The sequence below is a fragment of the Trichomonas vaginalis genome, chromosome III, assembly GCF_026262505.1.
Source record: "Trichomonas vaginalis G3 chromosome III, whole genome shotgun sequence".
NCBI classification, from domain to species: domain Eukaryota; phylum Parabasalia; order Trichomonadida; family Trichomonadidae; genus Trichomonas; species Trichomonas vaginalis.
In genome coordinates, this window is record NC_067205.1 from 3,591,612 (window position 1) to 3,603,846 (window position 12,235).

Below are 12,235 nucleotides of genomic sequence, written 5' to 3' on the forward strand. Positions count from 1 at the left end.
GTGGTGATATCATTAATTTTTATTTTATTTTTATTTTATTTTTATTTTATTTTTATATAAATGACGAAAACTATTGAGATAACAAACTACAACGGTCATGAGTTCAAGAATTTGTTCTTCGTTCCTCGTGAAAATACATTCTATCAGATACGAGGGAGAAAGGGTAAAGTTAGTTTGAGCGTTTATGACTACAAGCATAATGGAAAGTTTATACAAGCATATGATACAAACGGTAAGCGTGTTTCATTAGCTTTGTCAAAACTTACTAACATTTATTTTGACAGTGACTTTGACCTATATGAAGAAGAAAGTGAGTCAGAAGATTATGAGCTGTTATGTGAAGCACAGCAATGGGAGGAGTTGCAATACTTTTGTAAGTGAGAACGTTTATTTTTTACATTAGTGAGGTGAAGTGGTTGGCGGCTTTGTAAATATTTAAGGTTAAGTTAGTGTTGTCGTTTGTGTTGTAAAATATACGTTAACGGTTTCGTAAAGTGTCAAATTCACATATAATGGGTAAGGAGGCGCGCAGTGCCGCCGTACCCATGATATGTATACTAACTCTTTTTCCCCATTATATTCTTGTGGAAAAGTGACAAATAGCAACTTTGACCCTCTCTCTTCTGAAAATATTTTTTTTCGAAAAATTTGCGAAAAAAATCAAAAAATTTAAAAACCCCCGAATCTGCGGGGATTTAGGGTTGTTAGATTCCCGACGATAGGTGTCTTGGAAGATTTGCCTGGTGTCATCATAGTGTCTTTAAATCAAAAATTTTATTTTGGAGTTAGTTTTATTGATTTTTCAATAAAAAACATTTCTAAAACAAGAAAATAAAACGATAAAATATTTATATTTTATATAAGGATCTTATATATTTAAAATAAATATCATTTTATTTTTTTCATTGGTGTCTGTCAAACCATAATACACCATTCAAAAATTCAATGTGTCTTGCGGTTTCAAAAGACACCTTCAAATTGAACGATAGCACAGACACTATTGAATTTTACCCATTTTATTTAGTTTTTACCCTTTTTATTTTTAAGAATTAATGACTGAAACACAAGATGAATATGAATCCAAATTTGAGGGATGGATTGATTGCAAACTTCCTCCCAAAAATATCCCTCGAAAAGTACCTCCCTTACCAAAATTCGAGGATACTAAATTCTCAACTAATAATAAATGTCGAGTATGTTTCAATATTGCTTATCTTCCAGATACAAGCGAAAAATCGAAAGAACGAAAAAGACTTTATTGTTATTGTTTAGCGATACATTACAATTTACTAACAAAAACATATATGCGCTGCATTTATCATCGAAAACCATCAGAATTTGATGAAGATCATCAGCATATATATCAAATACAATGTGAAAATAATCCATATACGAGAAGAGATTTAATAAAACAAGATAGAAAATTACTTTATGTTGTAAAATTTGTTGTGGATACCAACATGTCAATCAATATGGCCGCTTCAGGTGTACTAGAAGATTTCGCCCGACATGTCTACTCCACCTTCAAGGGAGTAATCAATTTTCAACTCAAGATCCCATATAGAAGAGACGAGATAAGGGATGGAATCATTACATTAGCCGACTTGGTAGCTCCAAAAATACACGTTGAGCTTGACAAGATGGGCTACTATTCGATAACAATTGATGCGGCATCACACGGAAGCCGGCATGGCTTTTTTGTGATGGCTAGCAATCCAGCAAAAATGAAGAACCATATCTTCATTGATACTATGATCGCTGATGGTTGGAATGCCAGGGATTACAATAATTTCTTTGAATGTTTTACCTTCCCAAAGGATTTCCTTTCTGCAATTGTTGCCGATGGATGCCCCGCCCAAGTTAAAGGGCTGTGCCACTGGAGGAGATGCGGAGCACTATATCCGGGTCTTCAAACCGTTTATATCCGATGTGTTGCGCATCTCCTCAACTTAGTGGTGAAGCATACGGCAGACAATTGTGCAGCTTTCGCAATGCAAATTAATTATTGCAAAGCGATAAGCAAGGAGTTTCGAAGCCGGACACGAGAAGGGCATTGAATATGAGGTTATTCATGTTCCGGATCATCGCTGGATGTTTTTTCTGGGATCTTCTGAAGTGGATAAAAGAAAAACACCCTAAAATTTATGAATTGTTCAATATGGATGATCCACCGGAATCTGTTCAGATCTTAAGGGATATGGGAATTGATTTCAAGGATGGACTTCCACAATGGTTGTTAAATTTCGAAGAGATTCTTTTACCAATCAAGAAACTCTTGAATTATGCAGAGAGTGACGTTGGCTGCTTCTGCTACATCTATCCAATGTTTCAATCGACGATTGAGCAGTTGACCAGAATTGCAAATCGTCCTGAATTATCAAGTTCGTCAAAGCGCATTGCAGATGCATTAATCGCCAACATGAATGAAGTTTTTGACAAACAGGGCAACTACGCTTTGATGAAATTTGCCTTTGGTCTAACTCCATGGGGCCGGTCAGTCATCCGCGCAGAATTGAACATGCATACTGAGTACAAGCCAGACGTTTCACTCTTCTTCCAAGAACCAATACCTATCAATGCTGAACTTGAAATCCCTCCAAGGAACTACACCCCTGATCATTTGGATGAAGTGGCAGAGGATCAATTGGACAGAAATCTAGATATAGAAGAGCCCGAGATTGAGAACGAAGCAATTGAAGGTGATGGCCAAGTAGATGCAGAAGTATTCATGTGATTTTATCCCAAGCATATGGGGATTCTAAATTTTTGTCCCTATCGTTATCCCAATTGAATTTTTTTTGGAATTTAAAATTTTTTTCTGCATGTAAACTTAAATTTTAATTTTTACCACTAAAATGCAATATTTCAACAAATTAATGAGTAATAATATTTTAATTTATAATAATTATTATAAATCTCCTCAATTTAATGTAATTATTGTATTAATTTTTGTTGAAAATATAAAATCTTCAAGTAAATGATGTGAATTTAATATTTTTAGAATGTTGTTTAATTGTACTATATTATGCATGTAAAATTTTGTTACAATACATTTTATATGGGATCCCCATTGCCCAATTGAGAGAAAATTGAGAGGTGGGATTGGGCTAGCCCAATTCAAAATATCCCAGGTGGAAATAAAAAAATTAACAATTCAACATAAAAAAGCATCTTAAATAATAATGATAAAAAATTTTGTATGAATTTCAATCAAATTTGTTTTTATTCAACTTAAGAAATCACTTCATTAATGAAAGAAGTCGGGTTCACAACATATCCCGATCTTGAAACGAAACAACATGTTTACATGCGATATAAACATGAAGGTAGTCCCAAGTGGTATGTAAAATGCAATGAACTTGTGACACGATCTGATGGCGTAGTTTGCCGGTGTTCAATGCAAGAACAAAGGGAGGATCATTATAAAAACTGGCTTAAGACTCATGTTCACACATGTCAGGCCGGAGAAGCATTATCGCAGCAAACATTACTTGACTACTACAATAAAGGTAAACAGCAAATGATCCAATGTTGGATTTATCGAATGTATACGATGAAATGACCATTTTTACCGGTAAGTTCAACCTTGCCTTAGACACATTTGCATCCCCAGAATTCACGCATGTTGCAAAGATTTTCATTATGTTCACAATATATCAAATGATGAACAAATACAAACAACTTCAGTCAGCTAATATCAATCCGGAAAAACTTGCTGACAAATTATATAAGCCTATTACACGTGATGAGATCCGAAATAGAATGATTGCTATTGCTAACAGCATACACCTTGCTAAAGTTCTCGAATTCGCCAAAAAAGCATACACTTGTGTCGCCATCGATGAAGGCAAGACACATGATTACCACAATCTTGATTTTGTCTTAACAAATCCGTTGGAGCAAATGAAGCCATACCCAGTAGAGGCGATAGATATGAAGGATGGCCAGACAAGTCAGGATTATAAATCCGCAATAACAGCAGGATTTAACAGAATTGACATTAGGAAAGTCAAGATAGGTAGTGTGGTAGTTGACGGAGGACCAGCACAGTTAAAATGCTTCAAAGATACTTGGAATGATTCATTCTATCATGACAGAGATCCAAAATACTACAAGATATTGCTTATTCCCTGTTTGTGTCACAGAATCCACAACAGCTATCAATATATTGCTGGCAAGAACAACCAGTTACAAAGTTTAGTAAAGGATGTGCACAGAATTGCAGAACTTTGTCGCATTCATGCTGACGATATAGGTGCACAATGTCCACAGCATGTATCCACCAGATGGATATATGACTATAATATATGTGTCTTTATTCTTAAGTACGAAAACAAAATCAAGCAATATATAAATGTAGATCACGATAAAATCGTACAATTGAAAGATTGTTTAGCTGTTCTTAAAAAGCTAATCTTAGTATTCGAATCGGATAAGGCATTGTTGGCAAATTGTTACATTTGGCTTCGTAAAGCCATATCAGCTCTCAATCTTTTGACATCCAATTTGCATAATGCATTCGGATCCATCTTGGCATCTTCATTGGATAGCTATACCTTGGACTCTGACTTTGGTGGGCTATGGTGTTTGGCATTCTCTCTCACGCCGAGAGGAAGGTTCTACTTCCATAGAAAGTTTGTTAAAAACGAAGAAGTAGAAGATTTGGCCGATCCCTTGAGTTCCTTTCAAAGTGAGCATATTCCTGATAAAGATCCGGCAGAAGATTTACAGGACATTTACATGGATTCTATTTTTGAGGAAGGTAACACAAACGCTGTAATTGATGTAACAGATGAAGGCACATTTCGTAGAATTGTCGAATCTGATGATCAACTTAGGCTTACATTGCAAGATGTACGCGAGGATAATCATCAGACTGCCGAAAATGATCTAACAGCAGCTAAAGATTACCTCAAGCGCATTTTGGTTCAATTCCGATTGAACGAAAGACAAAAAACGCTTGTACTCTCGTTATATAATACGTTCATCAATAAGGAATCAGACATCTTTGAGAACGATCTGATGGACGAGGCACAAAATTATGCTTGGGAAGAGATCTCGCATAGAATTGGAGAAAAATCCATCCTTGCTGAAATAGCATTACGCTTGTTATGTTCATCTCCTTCGGAGGCAACATGTGAACGTAATATCAAAGCACAAAGGTTAATTTTGAACGTTAGGCGGTTAAGATCCAAGAAAAACTTGTTAAATAGCCGTCATATCTTAATGGCAACTAAATGAAATAAACATTTTGTTATTATTTATTTTTCAATATTAAATAGCCATTTTCTTCACAAATATTTCAATGTGTTTTTACAACAATTTAACATTTAATAATTTATAATGAATCGTTCTCTTTCATTAAACATTAATTAAAACCTCCGGTCATGAATATTTTTTTTGTTATTATTATTTTGTAATTTAAAATCTAATAATATATAAGAGTAATATTTATTATTTTATATTTTAATTCGTTATGATAATCTTTATATTTACAATTTATAAAGCACCGATCCACAGATAATATAGTTCAGTGGTAAGAGTCATAGTATAAGCCTTAAGTTCCCCAGTTCGACCCCAGGGCCTTTTCGTTTTTTTCTTTTTAGATTTTTTTTCTGAAGTTTATTTTTAAGGTTCTTGCTGGCGACCCCCCGTTCACCAAAAAAAATTTTCGATTTTTGCTGGCGACCCCCCTTCGCTCGATATTTTTTTTGTGAACGGGTGGGGGGTCGCCAGCAAAAAAAAGATGTCAAAATTTATCCCAAAAATTTTAAAAAAATCGAAGAAAGTGCATCCCAGGGATTATAAAATTTAAGTTTTCACATCTCTATGCAGAAGACATTGCTCAGGATGAAGAAGTTGAAGAGAATGAACCAAGGAGGAGACTAGGCAGGAACCTTGGTGAATGGGCGTCTCTGTCAATGCAAGAAGTGGAAGAGTACAGCTTCAACGATTTTATGATCGAGATGCTTTCGAGACGTGCAGAAGCAGAAGCGAGGTTCTACAAGAGAAGTTCGGCCAAGAGCATAGCTAATGAGTACAAGAAAGCTCTTTCCAACTTTATACATATGAATGAGAGTGAAATCAGGAACAACACCGACCTCACCTGCTTGGATCAAAGGTTTTGGGTAGCATGTGATGCAAATTTCAAGGCATTGAAAGAGATTACCTTAAAATTCATGTCTATTGCTGCAACCGAAGCTGATGTGGAAAGAATGATTTCAATTGTGCGGAACCTGCGTAATAGGTTTAATCAAAACGCACGTGAAGATCTAATAAGGTGTAGAATCCTATTGAAGCTTTTCATGACAAATGAAATCCTGAAAAAGATATTTCCAGATCTGACTGATCTTTAACTTGCCGTAGCCTCTTGCTGCCGTAGCTCCTTGATGCTGCTTGACCACCCGTAGCTCCTTGATGCCATTGACCTGCCGTAGCTCCTTGATGCCATTGACCTGCTGTAGCTCCTTGATGCTGCTTGACCTGCCGTAGCTCCTTGATGCTGTAGCTCCATGCTGCAGCTTGACCTACTGTAGCCCCTTGATGCTGCTTGATTGTAGATGTTGGCCTTGAATGATGCCGCTTGACCTGCCGTAGTTCCTTGCTGCAGCTTGATTGTAGATGTTGGCCTTGAATGATGCCGCTTGACCTGCCGTAGTTCGTTGCTGCCGTAGCTTCTTGCTGCTGCTTGATCGTAGATGTTGCCCTTGAATGCTGCTGCTTGATTGTAGATGTTGTCCTTGAATGCTGCCGCTTGACCGTAGATGTTGGCTGTGAATGTTATCGCTTCAACCGCTAGCTCCTAACTGCCTCCAAACAGCCGTTTTGCTATGACCTCAATCACTTTTATTTATTATTTTAAATATTATTTAATTTTATTATTTGAATAGGCCAACTTATATTTGAGAAGCTCAATTTGAGACCAATTAATACATTGAAATATCATAAATATTGAAATATTAAAAAGTGTATTTCAAAATATTGAAATTATAAAAATTTATAATACTGAAATTGAGACAAATTAATAAATTCAATGTGTTTTTTTTGAAATAACTCTCAAATATTATTTTTTTGTTTATTTAATGATGAATAAATATGATTGCTTTAGTCAATCATAAAAACTAATTTAAGTTTAAAATAATGAAAGGATAATTTGATCGTTTTTTAAAATACAATTATTTTTGATGATTTGCAAGAATCTTTGAAAAGAATATAATATAGGTTCTATTTTTGTAAAATTTATCCAAATCATGTATTACATAAATTACGATTAAAACGATGAAAGAACCAAAAAGTGTGTTTTGTGTTTTGTTGTTGCGTGTTGGATGCGGGATCCTGTTATTTCCGAAATCGACAAAAAATTTGGAAATTGAATTTCCGAAATCGAAATTATATTAATGTTTTTAATATTCTTATATCAAAAGGATTAAAGTTCATTAAGAGAAAAACAATTCTTCTTCTTCAATCTATTGGCGCATTTATTTCTACACGCCAATAAGGAAGGGAAAATTATAAGACACCATGGTGTCTTCAAAACGCTAATTTTTGATATTTTTAACAACCCTACAGGGATTTTTAAAAATTCTTTTTAGTAAAACTTAAGGATATTGTATCAGATATATTGGTATGGGCAAATTCAATTTTAATACAATATTCATCGAGATATTGCGTTAACGAAGCATTCAAAATTGAGAGGGTAATCCTCCTACTCTCAAATAAACGTACATGCGGGTGCACCCTTAATTATTTTCAAAACTTTTACTATATGTTTTAAACATGGAAATCAAATCCATATTATACTTATCAAACTAACCTTAATTTCCCAATGCCTCATCAATTTCGGTTTACTTATGTTTATTTCATCAAAATATCACCTATTTTTTTTAACAATTTTGTTTTTTTGGCTTGTGCTACTTCCACGATCCCCAGTCAATAGTTTTTTTATCACATTTACTTATACAATTTCAACCTGGCGATTTTGTATAGATCAAGTGTCATAAGACGAAATGGTGAAAGTGAGGTGAAGTCAAAAAGTGACATATATTTGGCCGGCTAAATTTCCCTTTAGTTTACATGTCAAAATTACAATAAATTAATTATTTTGCTTAGCAATTAGCTATGTATTAAAACTAAAATTATTACTATTCGATTCTTTACATTCAAATATTAAACAATTCAAATTTAATAACAAAGATATTACAATAAATAAAAAAAAAGATTAAAAATGTCCCTGAAAATTTTCTGAAAGCTATCTCGTGTTTAGGTCTCATTTTTTTTAGAAATAGAAAAAGATTGGATTTAACTTTCAAACATTATATATAGTTTTGTATATGGAAGCCTTTAAATACAAGTTAATGATATGGAGTTGTATTGCGAGGAAGAGGGAATCAAAGAAATTGACGAAGTTCCAGAATTTTATTCAACAATTCTTAATCAATTAACAAAAACTATACCGAAACTTATCTTACCATCCAAATCAAATCACATTACATACGGAATAAACATTTAATCTTTTACCATTAAAATTATATTTATACGTTATTTAATTTTTTACGTCTAAGTTGAATAGGATAATAGCCGAAGATATAAAGTAACTATAGTTTACAAGCTAAGGAACAAATCAGCATTGAAACTAAAAAATGCTGAAATATTATAATAAATTGAAGAAATACTGTGATAGAATACCTAGTTATACTAGATACTATTATAATATGAATTCATTTGTATTGAATATCGATAATAAAAAATCGATGAAATATTAAAATGAGAATAAATTAATAATGAGATTATAAATTAGAATTATTTTTCTTTTATTTAAAATAAAAACTTAGTTCTATTTAAATTCGATAAAGAAGTACGAAAAAGTTGTATTATACGTATGATGTTGCCCGATGTTTGGTAACACTATTGTAGAATATAAGCATATATGATAGAAAAGCAATATGCTTAATATCGAGTAATTCTAATTTTTTACGAAATTATTCAAATACGTTATTTTTTAAAATGAAAAGATAAGCATACCATTATGCAGTAGTTTGCGCACATATACTATGCTGATGAAAGTTGGTCTCTAATTCGAAACTTGAGTCTGTCAAATTGACGTTCCATCTTATTTTAATCGATATTCAATACAAATGAATTCATATTATAATAGTATCTAGTATAACTAGGTATTCTATCACAGTATTTCTTCAATTTATTATAATATTTCAGCATTTTTTAGTTTCAATGCTGATTTGTTCCTTAGCTTGTAAACTATAGTTACTTTATATCTTCGGCTATTATCCTATTCAACTTAGACGTAAAAAAATTAAATAACGTATAAATATAATTTTAATGGTAAAAGATTAAATGTTTATTCCGTATGTAATGTGATTTGATTTGGATGGTAAGATAAGTTTCGGTATAGTTTTTGTTAATTGATTAAGAATTGTTGAATAAAATTCTGGAACTTCGTCAATTTCTTTGATTCCTTCTTGAAGCGTTGAAATTTCTTATTGACTCTCTTAGATCTTTAACAACTCCATCTACAATCCAAAGCGGTAATTTACTTGAATCATATTTTTCTGAAATTTCGTAAAATTTGTTAGGTGTGTACCATGTATGTAATGTCGGGGTTTTTTGGTAAACTTGTGTGTGGGTTTGAATTGTAATTTTCTATAAGACTTTGTATATCATTCCATGTGGCGTCTTCAATTTCCACATTTTGCCAAAACCTTTCAATTTTCCCATTCATATATGGGCAATGTGGGAGAATTGTAATACTTTGAACGTTAGCATTTTGTAATAAATTTCGAAAAACCCCAAAATTTTCTGTTCCGTTAATACTCCATATAGCAAAGGGCTTCCCATATTTTTGGAAACATTGGTCAATTACTCTACTTGTTTGCGCAGCTTCTTTTGTTTCCAAGTGAGCCATGCTAAATTTTTCGGGATTTATCGTCAATAACCGCATAAAGATATTCACCCTGACGATGTTTAAAAAAAATGAAATATCGACATGCCATATTAAGTTTATATATACTGCTTCGTATTTTGTTTTTCCTTTTGGTACTGAATTTTTGGCAGGTTGAACGATATTCAGAATTTTGAAACACTTCTTTACAGTTCTTTCTGAAAAGTTTGTTTCCAATATTTTTTGTTAAAATAATCGGTTGATTTTTCCAAATTTTGAGTAGTTTCTGTATGACGATATATGGATCTTCAGATAATTCCGACTCAATTTGTGGATCTTCTTCGGAAGAATTGGAAGAAAAAAAGTTTTTCTGCTGATGAATCAGAATCAGAATTTGTATACTCAGAAAGATATTCTGAAGAATTTGAAAAACCTATTGAATTTGTATTTAATTGTGAAATTGGTAAATCATCTAAATCATGATTAGCATTTTCGGTTTCCCTTTGAATTAACATATCCTTATCGGTAATAATTCTTCCGTATGCTCTTGATATTCCGATTTTTTAACTTTTTGATGTAATTTATTTACTGTATCTAATAATTCCTCAGGTGGTTCGATTGGTTTATCGCCCTGGTTTAAATTTTGTTGTCAGGAATTCCATTTGATTTAATTGCTAGTGGAATGTTTTTTTAGATATTGATGGTATAATGCGTCCATCAGTGAGTTGGACATGCTAAGTATTGTTTTGAGTTTTTGACCTTGATTAATTTGTTCAATTGCAGATTGAATCCAATTTATATCAATTAGATCGTAGATCTTTCGACTCATCTGAAATTTTATAACTTTTGAAAGAAACCGTAAAAATTGTGAAACATGCTTTTTAATAAAAAACAATTTTGATGAAAACCATAAATTAATTTAAAATTGAAATAAATTTTTGAAATCTATGATATTGAATAAAAAAATTTATAGTGTAGATATTGATATAGATATAGATGTTAATTTTAATATGATATTTGATAAAATTTTTTTAAATCAAAACATACTGATAATAAGTTGACATGTAATATGATATTTTGCCTTGTAAATATATTTGGTCGGCAAAATAACCTAATTACTCTTATTTTGAGTTCACTTCCACCATTTCGTCTTATGATAATACAAATTCAGATAGTACCAATCGAGATCTTTTATTAGCTGGATGCACAAAACATGTTGAAAACATTAACACGTTTATTTGGACTCTCCGCCATACTGGATGTAAGTGCACAGTTGCGTTTCTTTTAGACGATGCTGCATATCATCAGCTAACTCCAGAAATGAAAGAAGATATTGAACTCTGTGGAGGTCAGATCATTAATATGGGCCTTCCAGAATTCACCCAGCCATACAATTATTACTCACAAATTTATTTGTGGGCTTATTACATTGCGAAACGGAATTATTTTCGATTTGACCGCATAATGAAATGTGATTTATTTGACACATTTTTCTAAGGCGATCCATTCAATAGTTACTTCCAACCATACCACTTTTATATGATTGAAGAGAAACCGCCCAATAGAGAAAGTTTTCAATACTATACAAACATTGGCAAAGCTCTCGGAGTCAATGTCTCATCCGATGACTTGATGACACACTCATGCGCTGGTATCTCCTTCGGCTATACTGAAGCATTCACTCATGCTTTGGATGTATTTTTCACATATTTCGTTTGGGATCAAAGCTGGCACGATCAACACCTATTCAACGCATTGCAAATATGGTGAATGTTCAAATATATATTTGTAAGACACAGGAACGTCGAAACTGTTCGACACATGTATGTATACCGAAATGATACTGAAATAGGCCATATAAAAGCAATAAATGATTCATCATACTACGCATAGGTTATTCATCACACACACATTTCACCTATCCTTTTAATTAGTATGCTGAAATAACTGTTTTGGTGCGTATGAGTGGGTGGTTGCCTTGGGAAAGGATGGGATGAGAGGGTGTGGAAGGAAGGGTGTTTTGTGTGCGTATGAGTTGGGTGGTTGCCTTGGGAAAGGATGGGATGAGAGGGGTGTGGAAGGGAAGGGTTGTTTGTGTGCGTATGAGTTGGGTGGTGCCTTGGGAAAGGATGGGATGAGAGGGTGTTGGAAGGGAAGGGTGTTTTGTGTGCGTATGAGTTGGGTGGTTGCCTTGGGAAAGGATGGGATGAGAGGGGTGTGGAAGGGAAGGGTGTTTTGTGTGCGTATGAGTTGGGTGGTTGCCTTGGGAAAGGATGGGATGAGAGGGGTGTGGAAGGGAAGGGTGTTACATAATTCAATATTTTTGGATATTAATTATTT

General features: G+C 33.3%; 4 protein-coding genes across 4 annotated transcripts, besides 6 other annotated features; all 4 read left to right on the forward strand.

Annotated features, from left to right (window-relative positions):
- Positions 1-563: part of a mobile genetic element that runs on past the window's edge.
- On the forward strand, positions 61-381 carry TVAGG3_0635190 (uncharacterized protein; the record flags this gene model as incomplete). Its single annotated transcript, XM_001295506.1, has 1 exon — positions 61-381. One exon carries the CDS (start codon positions 61-63, stop codon positions 379-381), a length of 321 nt encoding a protein of 106 aa, XP_001295507.1.
- A 2,160-nt stretch (positions 564-2,723) lies between the features above and the next one.
- Positions 2,724-5,830: a mobile genetic element.
- On the forward strand, positions 3,643-4,468 carry TVAGG3_0635210 (ribonuclease H-like family; the record flags this gene model as incomplete). Its single annotated transcript, XM_051241009.1, has 1 exon — positions 3,643-4,468. A coding segment is annotated over one exon (826 nt), but the record flags the coding sequence as incomplete, so codon positions are not given.
- A 127-nt stretch (positions 5,831-5,957) lies between the features above and the next one.
- TVAGG3_0635220 (ribonuclease H-like family) lies at positions 5,958-6,356 on the forward strand (the record flags this gene model as incomplete). Its single annotated transcript, XM_001294903.1, has 1 exon — positions 5,958-6,356. The coding sequence occupies one exon, from the start codon at positions 5,958-5,960 to the stop codon at positions 6,354-6,356; it is 399 nt and encodes a 132-aa protein (XP_001294904.1).
- Positions 6,357-8,579: 2,223 nt separating this feature from the next.
- Positions 8,580-8,608: a mobile genetic element.
- Positions 8,609-9,176: 568 nt separating this feature from the next.
- Positions 9,177-9,226: a mobile genetic element.
- A 293-nt stretch (positions 9,227-9,519) lies between these two features.
- Positions 9,520-10,724: a mobile genetic element.
- A 75-nt stretch (positions 10,725-10,799) lies between these two features.
- Positions 10,800-10,848: a mobile genetic element.
- Positions 10,849-11,434: 586 nt separating this feature from the next.
- TVAGG3_0635270 (uncharacterized protein) lies at positions 11,435-11,665 on the forward strand (the record flags this gene model as incomplete). The annotated part of the gene is made up of 1 exon (XM_001295206.1): positions 11,435-11,665. One exon carries the CDS (start codon positions 11,435-11,437, stop codon positions 11,663-11,665), a length of 231 nt encoding a protein of 76 aa, XP_001295207.1.
- Positions 11,666-12,235: the final 570 nt, after the last annotated feature.